The 27,060-nt window shown below is 48.1% G+C and overlaps 1 protein-coding gene across 1 annotated transcript in view; it reads right to left on the bottom strand.

Annotated features, from left to right (window-relative positions):
- Positions 1-26,139, bottom strand: part of SKAP1 (src kinase associated phosphoprotein 1) — a 132,936-nt gene extending 106,797 nt beyond the window's left edge. The window contains exons 1-3 of the mRNA XM_027906352.1: positions 26,037-26,139; positions 20,817-20,922; positions 12,616-12,641 (exon numbers count right to left, since the gene is read on the bottom strand). Of these exons, the coding sequence (XP_027762153.1) occupies positions 12,616-12,641; positions 20,817-20,922; positions 26,037-26,070 (166 nt within the window). The 5' untranslated portion in view covers positions 26,071-26,139. The remainder of the gene's footprint in view (positions 1-12,615; positions 12,642-20,816; positions 20,923-26,036) is intronic.
- Positions 26,140-27,060: the final 921 nt, after the last annotated feature.

A 27,060-nucleotide genomic window follows, 5' to 3' on the forward strand; every position in this document is an offset into this window, starting at 1 on the left:
AGTGACAGGGATAAAGAGATTGACTCGGTGCCAGGCAGTCACACACAAATTAACAAAGCCCCCACATCTGGGTGTGGAGACAGGAGCTGTTACATCCCCAGGCTTGATGGGGCATTGAATTTTTGCTGGGGAATTTGCAAGTGATATTGGATTTTGTGCAGGAGGCACTTAGGCACTACAGTGACAGATGTTAATAGCAAATTTTAATAGAAATGGAGCACGGCCTACCTGTAAAGGAAAATACCACTCACCCTCAGCTAAGTGAAAAGTGGTCTTTCAAGCTGATATTTCCTGAACACACAGAGCCCAGACTGCTGATAGCAGAGGTAAAGACAGCTGCTTACTCATTCAACACACACCAAACAGCAAGAAAGGGGAGTTTTCAGCTGATGTTAATTGTGTTCAAACACTAAACCCAAGTTTTATCTCGGCAAACAGAGGAGTTTAAATCAAGCACTGATGAAAGGGCACCAGGGCCTGGCAGGGAGGTTCCAACCCTCAGAACCCCAGTGGAGATGGTGTTAAAGCCTCAGCTGCAGAAAGACACGACACAGTATTTGGGATGTGGTTTGTTTTTAACAGCCCAGGTTGCAACCTGAAGCTCCCTGAGACCCCCAGGCTCGTGCATCAAGGGCACATTTTCAAGAAAACTTCCAGTTCTTCATCAAAAGGAACGATCTGGCTGTGAGGAACGTCATGCACAAGACTGTCCTCCCCCAGATGAGCTCATGAAAGCACAAGTCACACTGGGTGCCAGAGAGCCTCGTTGATGCTAAAACCCAAAAGTCTTGAAAATCCGATGGAAGATTCGACTTTGGGATTTACCAAAGGCCTTTGGGGGTCAGTGACACAACACAGGGGTCCCTGGCAGCCCACCCCTGAAGCCATTACAGCTTTCCTGCCCAAGCAGCCATAAAATCCTTTCCCAGCTCTATTCCCACTCGCTTCCAGCAGCCTCAGGGTGGAACATCAGATTCCGGAGAAAAAAGGAAATGCAGAAAATAACTCCTCTCCTTTGGGGAGGTGCCATCATGCAGCACCATCTGCACTGCTGACTCCCCATGCCAAGAAGAGAGCTGAAGGTGCCTGGCCCAAAAGGGCAGGTTCTGATGGATCCCTCCTCCCACGGGATCCCACCTCAGCAGAGATGCTGCTGCAGGAACCACCCACCCACGGATTCATTCTCAGCCGTGAAAACCGAGCAAAGCCCGTCCCTCTGCGCTGCAAGAAACCAAAAGCCACACAGGCACCTCCACGAGGGAACAACCAACCAATTAGGGGTTAAAAAGCAGAGGCAAAGCCCTGCTCTGGCTGAGCAGGCTCTGAGCACATCCCCGAGCGCTCCACTGACCGCCCGACCTTGGCCAAGCCCTGCCGCTGCTTCGCTCAGCTGGGTGTGACAAGGGGATGTCTCTTCCCCGTTTCACTCCTATAAAAAAGGCTCTAATAAAAAGCTGCCATCACAGGCAAACGGGGAGTCGGTTCCGAGGAGGGGCCTGCCCGTGCTGAGCGCTGTCAGACACTTTCCACCAGCCCTGAAAACAACATGTTCTCCCAGCCCCAGCACAGCGTGTTAAAGCCGTTTTTCCAGAGCAGCACGGAGCTAACAGGTGGTCCCTCCTAACGAGATACAGGTGCAGGATTATGGGGATAACGAGCAGACTGTTCCCTGGCCCGGCACAGGCAGCGCCCGGCTCGGGCACCCGTGCGTGGCTGCACTAAACCACTTGGAACAGGAACAAGGGCCCCAATCAGCAAAGTTCCTCGCAGGGATAAGTCACCGGCGTTAACAGCAGCAGAAGCTGTTCCACACACCGGCCCTGGAGCCCCAGGTCCCTGCCTTGGCAGAGCAATTCCCACCCACGGAATATCGCACGGGGGGGTTGTCCTTGTCCCTGTGCAGGAGGGGAGACGGGGGTTCACGTGCTCATGCAAGATCCCATCACCCACCCAAGTGTAATTCAGATGGAAAACAATCAGATATAAAAAGCTCCCCATCCAGGGAGCATTCCAAGCACAGCAAGACCCGGGACCACGAGTGAGCTGCTGCACAAATCAGCACAAAGGTGTTTGGCTCCGTTCAGCACCAGGAATATTTTCAAACACCACCTATTGCTTCAAGTGACAAACCAGAAATCAACAAAAAACACCAAACAAACAAACAAACTCTGCTGCTTAAAACTAATCCTACGGCTTTTCCATTTGGATTTGCATTACAAGAACTTCTCGGTGCTTTAATCCACTTCTCCATAAAGTTTATGGAGCAGCAACAGCCAGTTGAGTCCAAGCAGAAAAAATAACCAACAACTTGTCAGGGGCCAAGCTATTGTTCTGATGAAGAAAAAACTCATTAGCTTTTAATGAAAACACAGGGAATAAAAACCAAATAGGCAGAGAACCCCAGCAAATAATTACCCTGCACCTGACGCAGTGCTGCTCCATCTTCCCGCTCGAATCCTCGGCAAAATTCCCCGACTTGTTGCTCTTTGGAGCACAAACAAAACCAAGATTGACTCTAAGGGAAAGAGCAAGAGGATTCTTGGGCTTAAACCTCATCCAGGGGCTCCCCTGGCACTGTTTGCTGAGCAAGGAGAACAAGCAGGACTCACAGGAGAAGGAGTCACCACGAGACTATTTACGATGACATGGAGTGCCAGGACAAGGGGGAACGGCAGAGGGCAGGGATAGATGGGATATTGGGAAATTCAGGGAAAACCCCTTCCCTGGGAGGTGGAGAGGCCCTGGCACAGGTTTCCCAGAGAAGCTGTGGCTGCCCCAGCCCTGGGAGTGTCCAAGGCCAGGTTGGAGCAACCTGGGCTCATGGAAGGTGTCCCTGCCCATGGCAGGGGGTGACACTGGATGGGCTTTAAGGTCCCTTCCAACCCAAAACATTCCAAGATTCCATGATCAGGCAACACATTGCTGCTTCTTCTCCACAACCTCAAAGCACCAACCCTGCTCTCTGCAATTCAGGGAATGATTCCGAGGAAGGGATGGGGTGAAAAGGAAAAAAAAGCTGAATTAATGCATCCAGGCATACACAGGAAGAGAAACAATTTAAACAGGTGAAAGGGCTTTGTCAGAGAAAAAAAATTCATCTTCAGCAGCTTGTTAAGGGAACTGCAATTAAGCTCAGTTTGCATTCAGGGAAGGTCTTTATCCAGGTACCCAGAGTTTCATTAAGCATCTTTTTAGAGCATCAGAAAAATCAATACCAGGCGAGTTCCATTTACACTCTTTATGATGAGCCTGGTCGTGCCAAAGCGGAAGGAAAATCCCCAACTCCAGTTAATATTCAAGGAAACAAAGTTCCTGCTTTCAAGTAATGACTCCTCAGTATCATGCTACAAATAAAGGTCTCTGATCCAAATCCCATCTGCCTTCATGCTTGACAGTGTTAATATCTCTAGAGTTTCAGGGACTAATTTAGCAGTAATGCATTTCCCAAAGCAGAAGCTGTAAAAGTATTATCAATACTCTGGTTTAATGTCCCTTCCTTACAATCACTCGCTGAAATTATGGAGAATCACACGGAAACACATCAACAGAGACGCACCCACACAGTCAGCACCACTCACATGTAAATATATTATAGTTTAGCTCTTGTAATGTAGTTAAAGCTCTGTCAACGTTGCTGTTATAAATTATATACCTTTTTAAACACATTTATGTGCTCGAAAATGTGTGATGTTTCTCTCTCTTTTTTTTTTTCCTCGAATGCCTTAAAGGCTTCGTCAGCTCCCGAGCGCCCATTTGGCTCTGTGTGGTTAAACCCCTGTGATTAATATGGGAAAGAGCTCAGGGTTTGGTGCATGCAGATTTTCTGCACCTTCCTCACACAGATTACTGCCTTCCTTCCAAGTGCCAGGGCCTGGAGAACGTCACATTTGCCTCAAAACGCCCTGTTTTCTATTGCACATCACCGTGCAGCAACATCCACGTGTTGCCATCCATCCCCCCCTGGCCAGGCTGGACCAACAGGGTTATAAACAGCAAACCCCAAAGATCCTCTACGTGCAGACCTCAGAGGGTCTATCCTGCCTAATAAACATCCATATAATTTTTTTGGATGTGGGAACCACGCACAGAAGGACAATAACTCGTTTCCTGGCTGAGGAGGCAGCCGAGGCCATGGTGAGAGCAGAACCCAGCTCTGCCTCAGCCGTGTTTTACCAGCAGGACGGGTCTCCCTCCCGGCTCCAGGGTCAAAAGCAAAGGGAGGGACCTCCCCGCACGCAGGAGGAGCCGATTTATCATTGTTTTAGAAACGTCGACCCAAACAGGGCTTGGCTGCCTGACAAGTGAATCCGCTCCAAGCCTCATTTTCTCCACTCAGTATCCAGTTTTTGCTAATTACACGCAGTAAAGCAAATTAATGGTCCACTAAAAACGCCACTTATGTTCAAACGCGAGCGGAAAGCGGGAAGTTCTTTGGCAGGAGGGCTGGTTCTGCTGCAGTGCTGGGGAGGATGGGGCTTGCAATGATCCCCAGTGCCCAGCAGGTCGGGCTGCAGCGCAGCAGCAGCAGCAGCAGCAGCAGCCGGGGATGCGCTGCCAGCACAGCCCAAACCACCCCCGCCTCCACCTCCCTTTTCCCGGGCACAGAAAGGCCACAAACTTCCTGGGATTACTAAAATCCACCAAGCACAGACCCGGGTCACACCACCAGCAGGATTCCTAAAGCGTGGAGAGGGGAAAACTGCGATTTCTGGGGTGCAAAACCTCTCGTCAAGGGGGAAAAAAATAATAAAGTTCTATGGATGAGCCCAAAATGCAGAATATGCTGAGCTGGGAGGGACCCACATGGAGTCCAATTCTTAGCCCTGCACAGGGCACCCCCAAGAGCCCCACCACGTGCCTGAGAGCACATTTTATTCCACTAATACGTGAAGAGCTGAAGTTCTGTGACTCTCAGCCCAGAGGGGATAAACCCAAAGGTAAGCAAGAAGCTCAGAGCAAGGCTGGGGTTAAATTATTTCCTCTCCCTGTCACGTGGCAGAGCAACTTCACGGCTCCACAAAACAGTAAATAACCTGGAAGCTATTAATTCACAGAGCTTTAATCCGATATGCAGATATTCAAATGTCCTCCTGTAACTGATTCTGGGGTTGTTTCTAAAAAGGAAAAAAAAAAACAAGAGGCAACGACAGAAAGCCCAAGCCCTACCAACACCCCACAAATGGCATTCAAGAAGTTTCCAACTTGCAAGGCTGGCCTGAGAAAAAGACTTTGGCAGGGCTGCTGTGTCAGACAGCAAAGCTCATCCTCGTGCATCCAAATAACTCAGAGGTCGGGGGCCCTCAACATCCCCCAGCTCCAGGCAGAGAGGCTGCTGAGCTCACCCAGACTCTCCCCTTTGCTCTGGATTTTCTATCCCCCTTGTGCCATCCCCCAGCTGAGCTTCCCCTCTCCAGTTTTCTCTCCTTCTTCTCACCGTGGGTTTTGCTCCCTCTGACTTCCCCCCTCCAGCTCCTCTCCCTTCCCACCCCTTGGCACCCTTTCAGCAGAGGCACTGCAGATCCTGCCTCTCAAGTGGGCAGCAGCTCCACAGAACAGCTGCCTGACAGGGGGAGCCCAGCAGAGCTCAGCCTTGCCTGGGACCAGCCTGAAACCCAGGCAGGCACAGGATTCCCACGGGATGTAAACAAGTAAACAAGATTTATCCTTTCTTTGCTGACCCGGCAACACATCAGGGCAAAACACAAAACCCGCCCAGCACGAGCCAAACCAGCCCAAAAACTACCAACAGTTGGTATTTCTGGTTGTTAATAAATTATTCCTCTTGGAAGGGAAGGGGACGGGGAGGCAGAGGAACGTCACAAACCTACACTTTGGTTCACCTTCGGAGGCAGAAAAGCAGCAAAGCTGCCTGTGAAGCTGTGCAATAATTGACAAACAGTCCTGCAAATGCAGTCTGGGAGCTAAAAAAAGGAGATGTCAACATCATCAGCCCCAAGGAGGAGACTCGAGGCCAGCCAGTCCCGAGTTATGTCCGTGGCAGTGTCGGGAGGGTCAGCGGGTTTTCTGTCCTGAAACCCCCATGGAAGCCCCGAGGGAGCTGGAGCTGGGCGAGCACATTCCAGTGACAAGACACAAGGAGGCTGTCTTGCCCGTATCTGCAGCGATTTCCACCCTTAGAGAAGAAATCCGGGAATGCCCGAGCCGGGAGCACGGCCCTGCAGAGGAACTCGGGGGTGGGGGAAGAACCAGCGGGATAAGGCAGGGGATGGTTTGACAGGTGAGCTCCGGGGTGGGGCATCAGCAAAGGGCAGAGGGGTTTCTGTGCAGGTGATCTGGGAGAGGTTCCTGCCCTACAAAGCAGAATCATTGTGGGGAGAGGGGGGAGAGACTCAAAACTCCAGAGCTGGAGAGTCAGGAGCGGGGGCTGAGGGCACAGATTCCCCAGTGAGGCTCAAAGGTTACAACACATCGGCCCCTGACAGCCTCCAAAACATCTGAGTGGCTAAAACAGAGGATTTACATCATTTTCCCCTATTTTTGGACTCTGTCACCACTGCTCATGGATACCACCACCTCTCTCCTCCTCTGTCCCCAGGGAGGCAATTTCTTGAAGGCTCTGACCTGCCTGAGCACAGAGCTGAGGTTGGGCTGCACAATCATCCCAGAATATCAGAACGACCCCCGAGATCTCCTTATGAAAACTGCAGCACACCCCTATTACACAAACAAGTGCAGAAAACACAGTGGGTTCATTTGGGCAGGCTCTGCATCTCCAGCCCTGCACATCAGGCAATTTAGCCAATCTAATAATTAGGCTATTTTATTAACTGCCCAAAGTGAGAGCAATAGAACTTGTTAACATTTCACTCCCCAAACTGCTGTATATTCAACATCTTTCACTGACATTTTTATACCTCCTCCTGAGGAGTTTGGTGTGCCCTGACCTTCCCTGGGGAAGGACAGTGCTAAAGGTGACCAAAGAGGGCAAACCCTGCCCCGAGGAGTTACAATTGGGATGGGTTTCACAGGACTGGGGGTGACTCCGACACTCGGAGCAACTTTGATTAATGAGCTCGAGAACTCCACGAAGCACCCAGTAACCCAAGCCAGGGAACTGCCCTCCCCTTTGCAAGGACTTCTAAATCAATGGGCTGGTTTAAGAGGAGTTCAGGAAGCCCTCCTCATCAACCTAATTCTTCTCAATAAAAGGTCAGGGAAGTTTTGACATGAAGTGTGGAATAACCCAGGCACACTGTGAGTTGTGTTACCTGGCTTTTCAACCCTCTGATAAATTCTGCAAGCTCCTCACTTGCTGGCTCTGAGGAAAGATTGAGAGCAGCGAACAGGACTTTCTTTTTAAATCACATTACATGTTTATTCCTGGAGCCCTTCCCTTCTCTCCTCCCACAATGAACACACCCAAAAAGCAACAACAACAAAAAAGAAAGTGCTTAATATTTTCAAGAAACGCAGGAAAGGCCTTTTGTATTTTGTTCTGATGTAGCAACAGGAATTTCAATCAAGGGTAAACATCTCCCCCTTAATTCCTGTGTGCTCACAGCCAGCTAAACCTACTTCTGACCACTAAAACCACACCCAGAGGGTCACTGGAGCAGTTGGGGCAAGAGACCTGCTCCCAGTCCCATACTGGGACAGGCTGGATGTCAGGACTCTCCAATGCTCCATCCCTTGGCCTCAATTCCCAGGTCTTTAAAAGATTTCAAAGCTTCATGAAACGGCGGGGGAGTTGATTTCTGGTTTGAACACTTGAAATGTCACAGCAACAGCTTCAAAGTACACACTTCTCACTATTTTTCTGTATGTATGTATAAATAAGATATATATTTAAATAAAGATGCAAACCCCCCATAATCCAGCCCTTCCCAGAGCAAAACCACTTGCTGCCTCCTACCCAGGACATTCTGCCAAGCAGAATGTTCTGTTCCCTCCTGCAATCATTACTTCCCTCCCCAAATTTCTGCAATACCTCAGGTAGAGGAATAATTTATAAGCCCCCGTAAAAAAGCAAAGCTGAGCAGCTGCTCCGAGTTTGCAAAACTCTGGAACAGGAGGGATTTCACTGCTTAAAAAAAAAAAAAAAAAATACTGTCTGTGCACAGATTAGCTTAGCCCAGGATTTAATACACACAGAGGCAAAGAAGGGCATGGCCAGAGCTGCAAGAAGCAAAACCTCAGCGCTGCTAAAGGGACCTGTCAGCAGTGCTGATGGTACAGCTTGGCTTTTTTCCCCTTAGAGAACACATCCCTTCGTGTTTATTCGGTGGGGGCTCCAGGAAGAGTCCCAACAAAAGTTGTTTTGTTTTTCTTTTGGTCTCGGCGTGTTCTGGCACCTCCAGGGGTCTGGTGTTTGCAGAGAGGGGGAATTCCATGCCTGGCGACGGGAGGGACACCCCACCAGTGGGTTACAGGCACTGGCCAGGCAATGCTTTCCCCCTGGCGTTTCCAAGCACATCATCAATCCAGGCCGGGTGTCCGTGCGTGAACCCCGCTCGCTGCGGGGCCGGAGCCCCCCTGGCACGAAGGCAAAGAGGGCTTTCTGTAAATAAAACTTCCCCAAATCACCGGGCACCCCATTCATTCAGGAACACTCTGCCTCGGCTTCAAAGGGGATCCTCGCAGCCAGGACGGTGTTTTTGCTGCTTTAACGATTTGCTACTTGTACTTGTCATAACTACACGGGCCAAACATGTTGAGCGGGGAGCAGTGCCCGGTTCCGCCTCCCAGCCGGCCCTGCTTCGGCTCAGCCCCACGGATTCGGGGCTCCAGAGAGGAAAACAGCTCCATAAATCTCCCCCCGGAGCCTTTGTGCCATGCCAGGTCACGAGAGGGAACTGCACACACCCCCCCAGGTACCAACCCAGCCCCTGCACTGCCCCAGCATCAACCCCAGCCTTGCAGGGCTGAGAGAGGTAAATGAAACCATCCACACCTCAGCAGAGCGGGGCATCCCACCAGACAAGCGGCCTGCTGAGACTTTCCACGCCGTTCTGTGCCTAATCCTGTTAGTGAACATGAAGGCTCCCATTTTAAAGTCACGTTTTATCCCCCTCTCCCTGCTCTGCACTGGCATTTATTGCTCCTGACTCCAGGCAGGTGACTTCTTCTGGGAGAAGCAGTAGATCTGGACCCAGCTCCTGGACACACCTGGAAATGCTCTGGTACCTCACACACATTTTTTGGAACCTCAGTTTTCCGAAATCTCATTTCATAATATCCTATATTAAAAACGTCCTAAATTACATTTAAAAATGGGAACAACTCTCTCTCTCTCTCTTGCATGTTTTCACTACTTATGAATATTTTAAGGGACTTTACTGTTCACCAAACACACACACACAGCACTTCAGAGAAAGCCATTTGGGATGAATTTTTGATGGAAAAACAAAAGGGCTGTCATAAGCTCAGGGAAAATAAATCTGGTTTTATTCATCTATTTGGGGCTGTTCTCCTCAAAATAAAAGTAAAAAGTCATTGCCTCCCACTGCATCCACCAGGAATCATTTTAGTGAGAACAAGTACATGGAAATTAAGAGTTCTCTGGGCAAGGCTGTGCTAAGGGGACCCCCACCCAGGATGAAGGGCCAGGTATCCACCCCAGGAGGACTGGGAGGGACGATCCTTTGTCACACCCTGCGAGGGCAGAGCCACATTTCTCCATCTCTAACCATCTCTGTCTTCAAGTAGAATGTTACAGACTCATTTGCGCTCCAGAGTGTCTCAAAATCATGGAATTATGGCATGGCTTGGGTTGGAAGGGACCTTAAAGATCATCTCATTCCACCTCCTGCCACGGGCAGGGACACCTTCCACTAAACCAGGCTGTTCCAAACTGGCCTTCAACACTTCAAAAAATACTGTCTAGACATCAGTCAAAGTAAAATCAACCCCAAGCACTGTACAGACACCAGTGGTTTCATCTACCTCCCACCACACTGGTTTTCTGCACATCTTCTGGGTTTGGGACTGGAGCAGAGATTTAACGGGAATTCCCATTCCAGCAACGCCAAATCCCCGGCCCTGCCTGCACATTTCTTCTTTAGCCCCACACACACCTCTTCCCCCTTTATCCCTTCCCTCTGCATTGCTCCCTGTCCTTCCATCCCCTTCCCAAACTCGCACCTCTGTGTCCCGCCTGCCCTTGCAGTACCCCCGAACGGCCTCTCGCCGCTCCCTCAGACCGTTCCTTCCCTCCCTGCCTCGCAAATCCCGGCTGCTGCAGAGCATTTCCCCTGCACTGATGAGCAGAGATGGAAGGAGCAGCAAGGACCCGGGGGGAGGGCTCCTCTCCAGATTTTCTCTGCCAGCTTCCCCCAGCTCTCTTTCCCACAGAGGGGAGGTTGTTGCGAGACGTGCATGAAACGTATGAAGTGTAGGAAATGCTTCCCACAGGCAGCCAGCCCTGCTCCAAAGGGCACCAGAGGAACAAGTTGAAAACAAGCTGCACACACTACAATCTGCCTCTGGGATTGGGGCACAGCAGCTCCTGCTCCAGATCCCAAACCCTGTTCCCTTCCATCCTTCTGGCACCACACTCACGGACCCAAACCCACCCTCCAGACCTGCCCTCCTGTTTCCTGCAGATTTCTGCTTGATGGGGACTTTCAAGACCATTCCCATTCATTTCACTCTGTTCCTTTTCAGCAGGGTGGGGTGTTTGGAGTCACTGAGGGTTTGGTCCTCGGGGGGGGGGATTTCACAGCAAGGCTTTGGCTTCAAGGAGCTCAACTGCCTTGACCAGACATGCCACAGGCTGTGCTTAAACCCTTGAGAAAACCCTTCACTAGACATCCCAAAGGAAATCCCAAACCTTCTTCAAAAGGAAAACCCAAAAAACTCTTCCTTTGCCACATCAGGCTGTTATTTAAATACTTTAAATATTTTAAAACTGCCCTGGCAGTGCAGCTAATTCACACCTGGGTTTCACAGTCCTCTTATCAAGATGTCCAGGCACATGAGGTTTATTTTTACTAATAAAGTCACCCCTGACTTTATTGTTCCCTGGCTCTTTTCCACCCAGAAGGCCCCAGGTTCTCACCATCACCTCTCCTTCCCCCAGCAAGGCTCACACACCGGAGTTCAGCCTCTCCAGGTGATGTCCAAGTCCATGTTTCCACCCTCAGATCCTCCTGTTTCCTTAGCATGTTTTTTCCTGACCAATATGAATTCCCAAGATGACGTGGGGGGCACATTTAGAGACACCTGAAGACCCAAACACTTGCCCAGGAACTCCTAGCAGGGATTTAAGTGAATTAAACCCCTCTTTACAAATCTCTTCCTAATATCACTTAAGCTTCCAACTCCAGGAAAGAATAAAGACGATTTCAAAGGAACAAAAGCCTCCCTCTCCTCCACCCTTCGAATTGTGTGGACCCTCCCAATTTAAAAACCTAATTTGGAGCCTTTTATGTGCTCAAACCCTCTCTCCCTGGGCGTCTTTTTTTTAATTTTTTTTTGGTTTTTTTTTAATTTTGCACACAGCTGTCTGTTGTACTTTCTCAAATGATGCCAGATGCTGGGTTCATCAACCCAACGCAGGCAAACAATGGTTTGAAAGCAATTAGAAGCACCGAGGCTGCACCGAGGCTCATATTAAAATGTGATAACACTGTTCTGGTGGGAATTGCAGCGCTGCTGCATTTCTGACATTTCTGTGCTGCCAGACAGGCAGGATGTGCTGGAAGTGGGCCCTGATGGAGGAGGTAACACACTGGAATTTATTCCTGGAGTAAATGAAGGATTAGCTGAGTTGGAACACTCGGAAAGGGTTTTATGGCAGTCTCAGCTCCCAGGTTGTTTGAACACTGATCTGTCTGTGCTCACCGTTGTTCCAGGAAAATTTAAGGAAAAAGGACAGTCCCACTGCTCCCTGTGCCTTGGCTGCAGCCAGGTTGGACCCAACGCTCCAAAATCAGCAATTGGAGCTGAGCTCCACCAATCTGATACAGCCCAAGGTGCTCCAGGTCAGCTCCAAGCAAATACAGATCCATCAATTGTCCCTAATATGCAGGAGAAGCCACTGACAGGGCTTGTGACCCACAGGCACCCTGGAAAGTGTAAATCATCACCCCCATTATTGAGGAAATGAAGATCAAAGTCACCATCAGGGTCTCCCAGCTTGTTAACAGACATAACAGGGGATGGTCACGGGCCTGGAAAATTTACAGCCCGGCCATGTGTCCACACCTGGAGGCTGATTGAGTTTCAAGTTCAGGTTAAACACGAGCAATGAGACTGGAGGTCACCCAGCAGCCTCTGCTCCCAAGCCAATGGTCCATGGGAATCCCCTGCCCTCTCCAAACTTTAAAGCTTTTCTGGAGACAGAAGTTTTGCAGAAAAAAAAAAAAACTTCCTGGGCTTGTCCAGGACAATAAATTTATGCCAGAACCACACACATTGCATTCTTTGCTCTCCAGGGTAAGGAGAAATGAGCTGCTGCTGCTCAGCACCACAACCACCCCGGCTCCTCCTGCAGCCATTGCCCCTTTCCAGCCTCACAACTGCCACACACAGCTTTAAATTCAGTTTAGACTCTTCTCCCTGTTCATTTTGGATGGAGAACACACACATCCAACCCCTCCTGCCCCTCAGGCTCATCCCATGAGTGCTCCCCCTCCTTCCCCCACCTGTACTCACCTCGGGGTGGAAAAGCCAAGTGGTACCTGAAAGACCAAAGAGAAAAAAGGGTCATAAGATACATTATTTTCTCAAAGGTTTGTTCCAGCCTGATGAATGAGTGACAGATGGGAGAATTCTGCCAGCAACCCACAGAATGGGCAGGGAGCTCCAAGAGGAACTGGGAGGTCCCCCATCCCTGTCCAAGGTCAGCTGGGATGGGGCTTGGAGCACCCTGGGCTGGTGGAAGGTGTCCCTGCCCATGGCAGGGGGTGGCACTGGATGAGCTTTGAGGTCCCTCCCAACCCATTCCATGACTTTATGAACTTCCACCCAGTGGAAAAGGTCTCCCCCTCCAAACACAAAGATTTAGGTGACCTTTTGCTTCCCAGCCCGAATGAAGGACTTTCAAAGGTCCCTTCCAATCCAAACCATGCCGTGAGTGTTTCCTTGTCCTCACCTCACACCTCCCCTCCAGCAGCAGCACCACAGAGGGCAACACACGCTCTGCCCACGCCAAAAGAAATTCCTTTCTCCCTCTCTCACTCTTTGGGCACGTCTTGGGTTGAAATCAGAGCCCTTTTAATAAAGGAACAAGCACTGGGGAGTTTTGGAAACAGATCAAGGACTGGGGATAAACCACAAAGTGACCCATTCACAGGCAAGATGTGTAACAAAGGCTTGGTCTATAGGCATTAGTGGCAAGAATCCAGTGTGTAAAAATCCAATCAATTTGTTTCCTCATTAAAAGCTTTCATGAAGAAAATGATTTAACACAAACATCCAAGCTACTGACACAGATTAATTAGAAAACAACAACGGAATTCTGATTAAGGGCATAATATTTATTTGACTTGTTTGCTTTGGACAAGAAAGAAAAATTAAGAACGTGCATAGACAGAAGAAACTTTGCTGGGAGACTGGGCTGGGTGATAAATAACAGCTGGGCTGGAGGGGAAGGAGCCACACCACTGTGCTTTGTAGGGAGAAAGGGCCACAGATTCCTCCGGGCCTTTGGATGCTCCTGGCAGCGGTTCCCAAATTTTACAAGGAGCTCTTTCCTCTCCCAGAGCCCAGAGAGGCAACACCACCTGCCCAAGGTCAGGGCAACCCCAACAGCAGCTCCAGCTCCCCCTTTCCAATCGGCATTACCTGTTCCTCAACATTTATTTTAAGAACCCAATCATTATTCAACATCTGAATTGAGGGATCTCCACCCTGGGCTCTGCCAGAGGTCCCTCCATCCCCCCCCCCTCCAAATCCACCAGCCCTGAGAGCTGAGATACTTTTGTCTCCTGAACAGACAAGGACAGCAGAAAAAAAAAAAAAATCACTTCTTGGTTTTGTGAACTTTTGTCTCTTGTGCTTGAGAGACTGTCCTAATCTCCCCTGCACATGTTTTAGTGATAACATTTACTGCACCAGGACCAAAATGATTTTCTGTCACTTGTAATTCCAGTTCAATAAAAGTATAAGAGCTTTGTTTCTAACCTCTGTCATTTTTAATACAGTAAAATGGCTTAAAAAAATGTAAAATTGAGTTCCATTTCCTACTGGACCAGCAAGCCCATGTTAAGCTTCACTCTGATCAAATTTAAGGCAGGGGGGAAATACCAAAAACATGCTTTGCTTTGGCCTTTTTTTTTTTTTTTTTAGCATAAGGAAACAGTCAAAAATCCTAATCTCCTCAGATCAGGGTATGTCTTTAATCTCAAGCTTTGATCATTTGCACTCTGGAAAGGCTTAAGCAGAGAATAAAAGTTAGTTTAAAATTTAATCGGGAGTGGGAGGAAAATGGTCTTGTTCTTACAGAGAATGGAAGAGTAATGATCCAATTCCTTCCTGTGCCACTGACTGCATGGAAATCTTGAATAAATTACTGACCCTAAGAGTGTAGAAGGTACTGAAAATACTGTGGTATCATATCCAAGGATTTGCACTTCCAGCATTTTTCTTTCCACTGATGTTTTGACCAAGGGAGGGTGGGGAAAGCACCACTTTGTGTTTCCCCTTCCTGCAGCCTCAGCTAAATCACCAAGTTCTCTCCTCACCACTTTCACGGGTGGCCAGAACATTCTTTTCTTTTTGTTCCTGCGAGAAATGCAACTGTTTGGGCAAAACTCCCATTTTTGCTTCAGCAGCCTCAGGGGTTAATTCAGAAACAGCCACAGCCCTAGGTCCTGTGCAGATAAAATCAGAATAAAAGGTGTTTCTGTGCAGCAGAGGAGGAGGAACTGCCTCCAAAGAGCAGAGCTTGAGGCCAATTAACGTTTTTGTTCCCAATTAAGAGAGCAGTGAGGAGCACGTTGCTCAACACACCTATCTGTGGGTAACAGGCACTTACACAACATTTCCTACTCCAGCTTTGCAGGTTTACCCTGAAAGTTGCAGCCCAGTAACATCTCCCAGCAAATAATTAAAAAATAGACTGTAATTGCTCCACACACACCCCCCCTGAGCCAGCTTAACTCAGAAACCAAAGGCCTGCTCCTTCCTCAGCTGCATCTTTAGTTTGGAAGTTATTTGCTTTGGGATCAGCTGGACGTTTTCATCCTTAAGAAACAATTTTTTTAGATCTCGCAAACACCAATAAAAGCTCCTCACTCATTTTCTTAGCCAGAAAGTTTGGGAATAGGAGAAGTATTTGGTCATGTCTCGACTGTTTATTTTAAGCACCTGATTAAAAAGGCTCCTATCGCATCACCAAGAGTGTTCAAACCAAGGAAACACAGAAATATCCCCTCTTGCTCCAAAAGGAAGGGCTGGTAGAGCCCTGGAATACACAGGGATGAAATTCCCCCTGGGTCAGTATTTTCCCTGCCACCCTGGGTCTGAATTCACCCTCTGGTACAAGCCCAGGACTTGTGTTTTCTTGGAGCACCAAGAGAATTTGATTTTCTTCCTACATTTTCCACCCTTTACACAAGTCAAGCAGATCTACCCCAGGCCCCTCAGCCCCTGTTGCTGTCATGGGGAGAGTCCCAAATCCCATCAATGCCCAGAAATCCAGGAAAATCCATCATTAACACACGCCCTCCTCCCATCCACACAGAGTTACTGACCAGCATCAGTCAATCAGGCATCAAACCTGATCCATCTGGGGCCAGAAGCAAAAAAAAAAAAAAAAATCAGTGTCTGAAATCTCAGTGTTATGCAGGGGGTCAAACTTGATGGGTATAATGGTCTCTCTGCAGCTCTAAAGTCTCTAAAAGTCTAAACCCCACTTTCCTCTCAGACTCAATTGCAGCAGGAACCATAAAATAAAGTCAGGTTTCAATCAAATTTCCTGTATTTTCCTGTCCAATTAAGAACACTAATACCACCACAGATGTTATTAGGTTAGATATTTTGAGACAGTCTAATTTGTTTGGTGCACAGTGTTCGTTGGGTTTTAATGTTTGGAGGAAATTTAAAAAAAAAATATAATAAAAAAAAATAAAATCAATGCTGTACAAGATTTCAAGCAGGAAAAAAAAAAAAAAGAAGATGAAAATGGGATTGGGGAGCTCACCATTAGCAAAAATCAGTTACAAACCACTTCAAATGCATTTCTCAGCTAAATGTTACACAGAAGCAGCAGCAATGCAAAGGACTCTGGTTACACGGCTTCAATCATTTCCAGTCCTCAGGTTTCAGATTAACAATGCATCCACCAGGAAATGGAGGGGGGAAACAGGGGTAATTTTATCAGCTGGGATGGAAAACGATGCAAATGATGGCCAGGATGCCGAGCCAGGAGGCACCAAAGTGCATCAGGGGCAGAGGAGAGGCCACGCTGCCCCCAGGTAGAAAAGCAGGTGGGGTGGGACAGAGCTGGCCTGAATTTGTGCCACAAACCCCGTCCTGAGACTGCAGCATAAATTGGGAACATCCTCCCAGCAACTTGAAAAAGAAATCCAGTCAGCAGGGTGAGTATTAAATGTGACTGGTGGGAAGGCCAGGAATGCCTGGAGATGCTCGCAGATGGACGGGCAGGCTGAGCAGGGGCTCCAGATCTGCATTAACAACCAGCTGGGGGCCCCAGAGCAGCTCCCCCACCCCAAAGAGCACCACAGCTCCCCACACAGAGGGCAAAACAACTCCAGCAGCACATTCTGAGGCTGCAAAATGCAAATTAATCCCCCAACTGCTCAGCACTGAAGTGACAGGGACTTGCCTTTTTTTTTTTCTTAGGTTTTTTTTTTTTTCCTTTCAGAATAAATCTGTATTTAATGGGCAAAGAAAGTGTGAATGAAATCCTGCTCAGCAAGATCGTTTCCTTGCTGAGCAAATAAATTTCAGCTCTCTGAAGAACATGAAGGAGGAGAACAGCACTTTGCCTAATTAAGGACAATGTGGTGGGGCTACAGTCCAGCCCTGGCATTAATGTGCCGAGCTCAATTATCTGCCCATCAGGTCACATCCTTAAATTCCTTTTTATCTTGGTATCACACATTATTCAGCGTAATGAGTTTAATATTGGGAGGAATTACAGGCAGTACATTTACCCTAATGAAGCAAAATTACCCTGAAATCGCATTTTCTTTAATTTCAATCTTAAAACTTTCAAAGAAGGTTGAAAATTGAAGTAATAAATGGAGTTAATACGGGCAGAAGTTTATTAAAACAGGCCTGTTTTCTCCCCAAACCCAACCATTTCTGCAGCTCAGACTGAAGGAGGGCATGCAAACATGTCCCCAGGCACTGAGAGCATCTCAGACCCCTCTGGATTCTGCTCAGCCTTGAAACAGTTCTCTTTCATTTCTCTCTTTTTTTTTTTTTTTTTTGCTCCCTATTAAGTCAAATCCTCTTCCACTTTCTTATATGGAAACCCTGGCCTGGCAAGCTTTTTTCCTAATAATCTCTTTATATTTATTTTTATATGCATTTATCTATATTCCCTATATTTATATATTTTGTGTATTGTATAATATCTGTTATTATATACTTTGTAGTCTTTATATATCATATATAATATAAATGTTCACATAAACAAATGTGAGATAATTGAAATATATTCATATTCTATTATACAAGAGATTAGATTACAATATATTTACATTTAAGCTTTTTGTATTTAAATATAATTTTAAATGAAACTAATATGCATATAAAATATATTGTATAACATAAAAACACTTTGTTTTCCCAAGTCAGAGCTCGAGTAAAGCCCTCAGTCCACAGTCAGAGCACAGAACTGTGTGAGATCCTCATCCCTCACACTGGTAACTCCTGGGGACCAAGCCTCCAGCTGTGCTCTGTGGCTTCTCCTGGATGCCAGGGAAAGCAATTTAAAAAAAAAAAAAAAAAAAAAAAAAAAAAAAAAAAAAAAAAAAAAAAAAAAAAAAAAAAAAAAAAAAGGCAGATTATTGACAAAATGGTATCAAACAGAAACAGAAATATCCATTTAGGCAGCTCAACTGCAAATTTAACATGTCCCCTCATCACAGGGGACTTTAAAGATCCCTCCCAGCTCAGAATATTGCATGAAAATCAAAGATATGAGGAAGAAAAACTGCCAGGCCAGGGTTTCTATGTAAGAAAGAGGACTAGCAGGGAGGGAAGAAAAAAAAAAAAAGAGAAATAAAAGAGAACTGTTTCAGCCCAACAGTGCACTTTAAATAACCAAATGGATTCTGAAAGTAAAGCAGCACAGAGGCTCATAACTCAGGCTTGTGGTGACAGCCTCCCCACAGCCACCTCCTGCACGGCCTCAGACACGGTTCCTCCAGCAAAACCAGCGAGAACAGCCCGGGCTGCCCCAAAAAAACCCGATAACCTGCAGCCACATCCCACCCCTGGCCTCCCACACCCCCCCAGCCAGAACAACCCATCCTGCCAGGCAGCACGTGGAGGCACAAAGCACTGGTTCACATCACAGCCATCCTCCCTGACCCTCCTGGAGGGGGAATGGTACGAGGCTGCGGGGACAGGAGCCACGTAAAGACCTGACAGCCAAGTTACAGGCACGGTTCTCGAGCCTGGCTCGGGATAATCGCCCGAGGTGAAGCTCTTCCCTCCTGGAGACGCACTTGTCCCTCCCCAGCAGCTGAGCACTTCACTCATGGCCATTGTGGAGCCAGAGAATGAAACCCAACACACCCCACCGAGGGTGCTGGGGCTGCTGGGGGGGAGGCAGGAGCTTCCTGAAGACGCAGGCTGATGATTTCCTGCACACCCGCCACAAAAGCCACAGGAAGCTCCCCGAGGAGACAAACCCGGCCCCGAGAGCAAGACCTGCCCAGATCCGCTCAAACAGAACCATCCAGTCACGGTTACAGTAATCTCCCACCACAAATCATGGCGTTAATGGCTCAGGGCACAACAAGGACAGTTCACATCCTCAGCTCTCCCCCTCTCCAAACGCCCCTGAGCGATGAAACCCAGTCAGAAATCAGAGTCTCTGCTCGAGGGCCTCGCCTTCCCCTCCACGAGCACCAGCCAGTTATTTCAATAAGCAACAGGACTGGGGCCCCACATCTCAACCTGAGCATCCTGGAGGGATTTCACATCCCCTCTCCTGATGCAAAGGCTGCTTCACCAACCCCACTGCATTTTATTTTTTTTTTTTTTTTGAAGTGATTTGGTCCTAAAGGCTTTATCCCAAATTGTACCCTTGGGCTGAGAAAAAGGGCCAAGAGCCAAGGCTGAGTCACAGCATCAGCCCCAGGACCCAAAGAGCTGCTCCTTTTTGAGCAAATCAAAGCCAAACAACCTCTGGGAAGCCACAAGTCCAAGGAACAACAGCCAGAGCAGCACCTTATCCCATTCCTCAAGCCCCACTCCCAGCTCTAACAGCTCATGAAGACAGAGCACCTACTCCAGGAAGCAGGAACAACCCAGAGCTCCCAGGTTTGCCAGCTGCCTCACACATTGATCCAGTTTCATGCTATTTGGGTTTAATTCATTAAAACCAGACCTAAAGTTGCACTCCATGGACACACAGAGTTGTCCCTTGGAAAGCTGAGTGCTCTCAGGACACTTCAAAAACAAAAAAAAACCAAACAAATCCTCCTTGATGTCTGAATACTTCAGAATTCTGCTTATTTAACTTTTCCTATCCAAGATTACCAGGAATAGGAATTTTTCTGAGGAATCACAGCAATAAACAGGCAGTTGAGCCCTTTTCCTGCAGTATTACAGGACACTGCTACACCCCTGCCCCCATCCTTCCACTAGATAAGCTCCAGCCCCGCTTTCCAAAGGTTTCCATCTTCTGCATTCAGCTTGTTTCAATTATTCAGGGCAACCCAGGCTGATAATTACACAGTCCCGAGCTGCTGAGTAAAACTGATGCTTAATTAGCCAGCAGGAAAGATCGATTAAGATCCAGCAGGGTATCTTGCAAAGTTCTTCAGTGGGACTGCAGGGAATAAGGTCTGGCTGTGCCCTTCCAAAGGATAAAATTCTCCTCTTCTCAGGGACTCGACAGCAGTTTTATTTAAACTGGATGCTCAGCTCAGTCAGCCACCCTGAGCTTTATTGTCAGGCCTCAACATCAAGTGACACAACTCATAGCTCGTAACTAGAGCATTAACAGCAAGCTCTGGATCACATTTCTGGCCAAAAATATAATGCAGCTGAGGCTGAAAGTTTTATTTAAGCCTCGAGCAGCCTGATTTCTGGGTTGGTTTTTTTTTTTTTGTTCCTCAATTTTCCCTCAGAACAATAGGGAGGAAAAAAATTAGTTTGCTTCATTCATTTCTCCAAATGATGCATCTCATGTTCTTATTCAGGACTGGAACAGTCCTGAGGACATGAGGCTTTAAAATGCAGGTCTGACCTGGGTTCTAAGTCAATAAATCCTCTTCATTCCTTTTCACTGTATCAAAGTCCAGACAATCCATTTTTGAGCTCAGGAGCCCCCTGTGAAAAAGGTACTTTGAGCAGCAAGTCCACAGCACGAATCTCTGCTCACTGTATATTGATTTACCCACAGACTTAAGTGATGGATTTGCTCCACAAAATCCTCTCTGGAACAAGGGAGAAGGAAGAAAAGGAGAGGCTCAGAGACCCATCTGAGAAGAGCTGCACACTCACAGCCCAAGGCATCATTTTTGACTTCGAAACTCCCAATAAAATAACGACAATTTTTCAGACAATCACAAAGCTGATTGATTGGGAGCATAAAAACCAAGCCCTGAACGTCCAGGAATTTTCAAAGCACGGGCCAACCACATCACCCCAAGACATGCCACCATTCTGAAGCACTTTGATTAGAGAGTAACTCGGAGGGCACCAACCTGGCTTTGACCTTCTGGAAGCCCAAAAGGATGACATCCCTCTGCTCCCTGGCTTCAGCACTCAAGTTTTCGTTCTGCAGCCCCTCTGCCAGGTAGTCTTCAGCATCTGGGGAAGAAGGAACTACAGGTTAAAACTCAGAGGTGCCTGTTGTTGCCTAAGAAACCCCCCGAGCTGAGGAGCCCTCGAGGCACCACACCCATCTAAGCTAAAGACTCGAGGCAGTCTGAAGGCTTGATCTGGAGAAGTGAAGCCATGGAAGTGATTAAAGAGGATCTAAATATTGCACGTGATGGCAGAGCTTCTCTCTGGTTGCAAATAAAGTATGAGGCAAATAAACAAGTGAAAAGAAACCCCCAAGCAGAGGGGAGGATCCAAAGCATTCCTAAAACAAGTGCAAGATATCCACTGACACTCCGAAATCTCCCTGATCTGTGCTGTTCACAAGGCCCAGCCCTGAAAACCAGGCTGGCTGTGCACTTGTGTCACAGTGTGGGTTGTCCTGCAGGGCTGTTGCTGGAACCCTGCACCCTCTGCCTGCTCGAAGAGGCAGCCAGACAAAAGCAAATACAACATTCTCCCACCTGGAAACCACATCCACACGCAGAAATCTAACCTGAACTGCGAGACAAAAGGCTTAAATGCCTTCTATTTGCATAAATATTTATGTTCTTTACAGGAAGCTGAAAAAAAATAAACCAACAAACTGGTGGCAAACAAAACAGTTCCACTCACACCTGCTCTGTGCAGAACACCAGCCTTGGGCTTTACTTTCCCTTTAGCAGAGAAAAGATTGGCTCCAAAGCTCTAGTGTTGTACATCCACAGGCCCCTCCAACCTTTAACTCCCACCCCACGCTGTGCCACTAATGTCAGTTTAATATCCTGCTTGCAAGACTTCCAGCTCCTTCTGCTTCAGCTGCCAGGCCAATGCCAGCAGTGTTTAGCACACCCCAGGAACCTGCACAGCTCCTCCACCTGCAGGCACGTCTCAAGATCAAAATGCCACGGGAGAAATGATGTTTTTCTGTTAGAATTGTGATCCCTCATTTCTTTTTGCTGTCTGTTCGTGATGTAACTCAAAGGTTTAGAGCAGGGGAGGGGAAAAAAAAAAAAGGAGGTGTTTAAAGTGAAGAGCACAAGGAAGGAGGTGGATGGAGGGGGACCAAGGCTGATGCTTGGGCATCCCCCAGGAACAGGGCCCTCTTCCTTGTCCTCAGAGGGGCAGGGGGACTCAGCTCTGCCCACAGCAGCCTGGGAAGCAGGAGTGACTCCAGATCACAACACTTGTCTCCACAGCAGCCCAGTTCTCCTTTTGGGGTTTATTCAGCTGAAAGCACCAGTTGCCATGGGAGCACGTGCTAATTGCCACATTTCTGCCAAATGAGGATTCCCTCCAGGTCCTCACCAGCTCCTGCCTGTTAATACAAATTCACTGCTAGCAATTTAACCCTGGGTCCCCTGCCTGGGGTAAGACACAGGCTTTGCCAATCCCAGGCCAACCTCCTAATCCTGAGGTTCAGATTCATTTTCAGGCCCTCCCTCTGCAGTTTTAATTGCACACCCAAGGTGCTGCACCAGCTTCAGACAGGTCTTTAAAGACCCTGGGGCTTAAATCCCAAATGCCATAGAGAGCACCCAAGTGCATCTATCTGAGCACTAAGAGTAGATCCTGCTCTGAGGAGCCTCCAAAGAACAGATGAGGCTGAGGGGACAATTTATTATATACAAGCATAAAAACAAGGCAGTAGAAATGGCCCAGCAAGAGAAGCTGCACACAGCAAAAAAATACAGTTTTGCCACAGCGAGAGAACAAGCGAGGAAAACAAACTGCTCCCAGAACTGCTGCAAATCCCAGTTCCAGCCCTGTGTCATTTTTAAGCTCAGATTAACTCCATGAGTACACGATTAGCCCTAATACAGCATTTACTTACTGGGATGTCAGCCCAGATCAGCTGCTGGATAAGTTATAGCAGAAGCAGGGTCACTTCTGCAAAGCAGGCAGAGCCCCTTTCCCAGCCAGCCAGTGTTTATAGCAGCAGGAAATGAAAAAGAAAGCCTAACCATAAACTCTCCAAGTGGATCAGGAAGAGCAATATGTAAGCAGCTCTAGAGTAAATCACCCTAATGTTGGTTTTACTGCTTGTCAGTAACATTATATTCTTGATGTTTATAGATTGCTCTCTGCGATCCACTCTGAAAGTTTACAGGGCTCTCCTCTTCATTTCCTGAGGCTAAAAAGGTAAGAGAGAGGGGGGAAAAAAATAGTGGAGATTTCATCAAGTGTTTCAGGGGAGCTTCTAGAGGTGATTGCAGTTATCCACTTTAATCCTGCAGGAGATGCACAGCATCCTAAGAATTATGTCACAAGCACTGACGTCCAGGTAGTAAATAACCTTTTAATGGCAGCACTAAATTCTGGGAGTTAATCAGCACTCAATGAGCAGAGCTGAAAGGTATTAAGATGCCATGTGTATTCTCTCCAAGCACACACACATTCAATTGTTTTTTTACTCTTTTCTGCTCCTCTGCCATCAGAAATCCTACACTCCTTGTGCAGTGGAACCAGTCCCACAGGATCCATGGAAAATAATCCTAAGCCAACCAGTCTGTTCCAGCACTTAACTTGATGCTTCACACAATCCCTCCTGCAGTTTATCACCCCAGCTGGCTGGGAAAAATGAGTTTAAAAAGGGGTTCAGGACACCTATCAACACTGAGAGCACAGATACCTTGAGCTTCCCTGGGACTACATTAATATTTCCAGGATGTGTCCCAAAACAGGCAGGGATTTGGAAGCTTGGTTGTATCCTCTCATCCCACTTTGTCTAAATAAATCTGTGAGCTGTTGCATACAGTGTTTCTTGAGCTTTTCTGGAAGCCCAAGAAAGGATGTTTTAACTGTGAAACAATATTTTACAGAAGAGCCTTTTGTGGGGCTGAGTGAGAGGAGACCTTGGGAACAGAAGGGACCTCCATCCATCCTCCTGCAGAGGACTCAGTGGGACAGTTCCCCATGCAAGGGACAAGAGAGGAACTGAGAACACCTTCCCAAATTTTCACCTTCCAAATCTCAACCTTAGTTCCTCAATATTTAAATTTTGGAGCTACTCATGATGCTGCTGACTGGGGTTTATCAGCCCCCACCAAAGAGCATTTCAGTGCTTATTTCTCGAGCAGCTTTGTGCAGCAGGGGCAGCACCTGCTTGGTGCTCCTGGTGCCCAAACTCCCAAGAAGGAAAGCAGCTTTCCAGACCTACCACCTGAAATCAGGAGGCTGGAGAAGGCAGGTGAAGGGCAGGCAATCTGATTGACTTTGCTGCTCCGAGCAAACCCGGCAGCACTGTGTTTGTCAGAGATATATCACATTTTCAGAAGCGCTCTGTCAGCCTTCAGGAGGAATCTCTGCTAGCAAATATGAAACACTCTTTAAAAAAAATAAGGCAGTTGGAAGAGAGACCTGACTGAGCCAAAAGTGAAACTGTGCAACTAACAGTGTAAATAATAATAAAGTGTAAACGAAATTTAAATTGCTTGTTACAAGGTGGGCCTTAAAGCAATAATTGCTGCAACCTGATCTACTCATAAGCAGGCAATAGGAAGTGTTGAGAAGGGTTGCAGAATAGCACACTGTGCTGGCTCCAAGCACTGCAACCTCAGACATGCCTTATTTGATGAACACAGAACCCTCAGGAGGAAGCCTTTGAGGACCTGCAGCACATAAAACAGCCCTGCACTACAGAGCAAACGTTGAAATAAGGAAGCAGGTGTTACTGCCTCCTGTCTTTGTCTTTTCTGTTTGAAATACAAGAGTTCTCATGCTCATGCAGTTGGAATACACATATATATATACAAACATCCAATCTATATATATATACACATCCAATCTGTATATATTTATATATATATATATATATATAAATAAAACAGAACAATTTGGGTTGGAAAGGACCTTAAAACTCACCCCTGCCATGGGCAGGGACACCTTCCACCAGCCCAGGGTGCTCCAAGCCCCGTCCAACCTGGCCTGGGACACTTCCAGGGCTGGGGCAGCCACAGCTTCTCTGGGCAACCTGTGCCAGGGCCTGCCCACCCTCACAGGGAAGAATTTCTTCCCAAAATCCAATCTACTCTGACAGTTTGAAGCCCTTCCCCCTTGTCCTGTCACTCCTAACTCCTCTAAATAGTCTCTCTCCGTGTTCCTTCATGTACTGGAAGGCCACAATTAGGTCACCCCAAAGCCTTCTCTTCTCCAGGCTGAGAATATATAAAATATAAAATTATAAAATAATAAATAAAATGTATTTAAATATATAAAATATATCATTCCTAGCCTGCAGAGCTGGAAGCCTCCTCAGCCACTGGAAGGCCTCAAGACCATACAGATTGTTAAGACACAGCAAGTTTGATCCAGAGGTATGTGACATGCAATTAATCTCCATTCATAGCCTGCTCTACCTGTCAGCAAACAAAGGCTGAGCTTTAGAAGGAGATCTGAAGCCTTCAATTAAAAACAGTCAGCTAACAAGAAAATAATCTAAGTTAAAGGAAGGTGGCAGGTGCAGAAATGAGTTGTTTACAAAAGTGTCAGCCCTGAACAATAAAGTGCCGCACATCAAAAATGTGAAAGGGTGAACTTCAGCAGAGCCCCCGTGATTAAAAACCAGAGGAGAAAACCTCCACCTACATCTGGGGGAAGACACAAAGCATTTGGGAGGGAGCTCTGACGGGCTCTGGAGGCTCCACACTGCCCGGGAGTTATCCTGCAGCTTGGGATGAGCACCCAGCGCTGGCAGGAGCTGCTCCTGCCCTCTGTCCCACCCTGATGATGCCCAGCGGTGCAGCCTCCCCACCCTCCCTGAAAGAAAGCTCTCACTCAGGACGCATTTTGGCCACGCCACAAGAAACCCCTCAATCTTCCCACACGCTCAGACCCCGGGACCACCAGAAGACTCCCCCATCCCTAACACACACACGTGGACACGCGTGGCAGCTCGGGAAAACCAGGAGCGCAGCCCCAGATCCGCTGGGCAGGCAGCCACGTGTCCTAAACGCTCATCGGGGGCAGACACAGCGAGGAGAAGCAGGAGAACCCCCCCAGTTCTTCCACTGCTCCCCCAACTCAACACAGGAGGTGCAAGAAGCTCTCCAGCTTCCTCCCCCGCAGCCACGGCGGATTTCCCCCAGGAAGAGGATGAGGGGCGAGGAGGGGTTTGCCGGTACCTTCCAGGAGCCTCTGAATCTCCTCTGGGATCATGAGACCCGCCAGCTTCCTTCCCACGGGAGCCACGCGTGCTGCCAGCGCTCCTGTCCCGGGGGGGCAGGGACAGAGCGACAAAGGAAGCAGAGAGGGCGGGGACACCCCCAAAAAGAGGGGGAGGAATCACCGAGTCCCGCTCAGCTAAAACCTCCTCCTCTTCCAACCTCGGCGGGACCTCCTGCCAGGCGGGCGGGTCGCCCAGGTGTCCTGGATGCTCCTGAAAACCAGAGCTCCAGCCAAGGAGCTGCAGAAGGGCCTGATCCCAGCCCAGCCCCAGCACAGCTAAACCTGCCCCTTCACCAGCCTTTCCTTTCCATCGGGAGCTCAGCTCAGAGCACCTTGCCAGGGGCTGGTTGAGCATCCCGTGCCTGTTCCCACCGCAGCACGAGCCGGGCTGGGATTTGTTCCAGGCTCCCTCCTCTGATGCACGGGGGAGGAACGTGGTGTTTGGCTGTTCTGCGATAAAACTTCCCCTCTTCCTGCGTCCTGCACAGGAAGGGGGCTGGACTGCAAGAGCTGTTCAGATTTCTGTGGCTGGCCCAGAGCAAGAGCAGGGCTGTGCACCTGAACGTGCTTTATGGCAGGCAAGAAATGCAAACCAGCGATGCCACTGCAGCAGATTAACCCCCAGCCCTGCATCTGCTGCTCTCCCACTGCAATGAATTAGCACAAGATAATAGAGGGATTGCACTGTTGTGTTTTTTTTTATTTTTCACTCTTGCACTCCCAGATTTCAGGCTCGATGTTGCCCACTCCAAAGGCAGCCTTTGCTGTCTGAAGCTCCTCAGTGATTCCCTGCACCAGTCTGAAGATTTCCCATAGGTGAAGTGTCCAGGATTCAGTCCTTCCTTTGCAATAGCCTGGTATCAAACAAATATTTATGATTGTCGCTCCTCTCCTGCTCTGGGCGAGCCAGCCTGCCTCAGTAATGATCACAAGCTGGGAAAACAAAACCCAGGAGGGAAAGGAAAATAAAAGCATGCATTG

The sequence above is a fragment of the Empidonax traillii genome, unplaced genomic scaffold, assembly GCF_003031625.1.
Source record: "Empidonax traillii isolate 1590-97213 ecotype Southwest subspecies unplaced genomic scaffold, ASM303162v1 scaffold1283:size300302, whole genome shotgun sequence".
In the NCBI taxonomy this organism is placed as follows: Eukaryota; Metazoa; Chordata; class Aves; order Passeriformes; family Tyrannidae; genus Empidonax; species Empidonax traillii.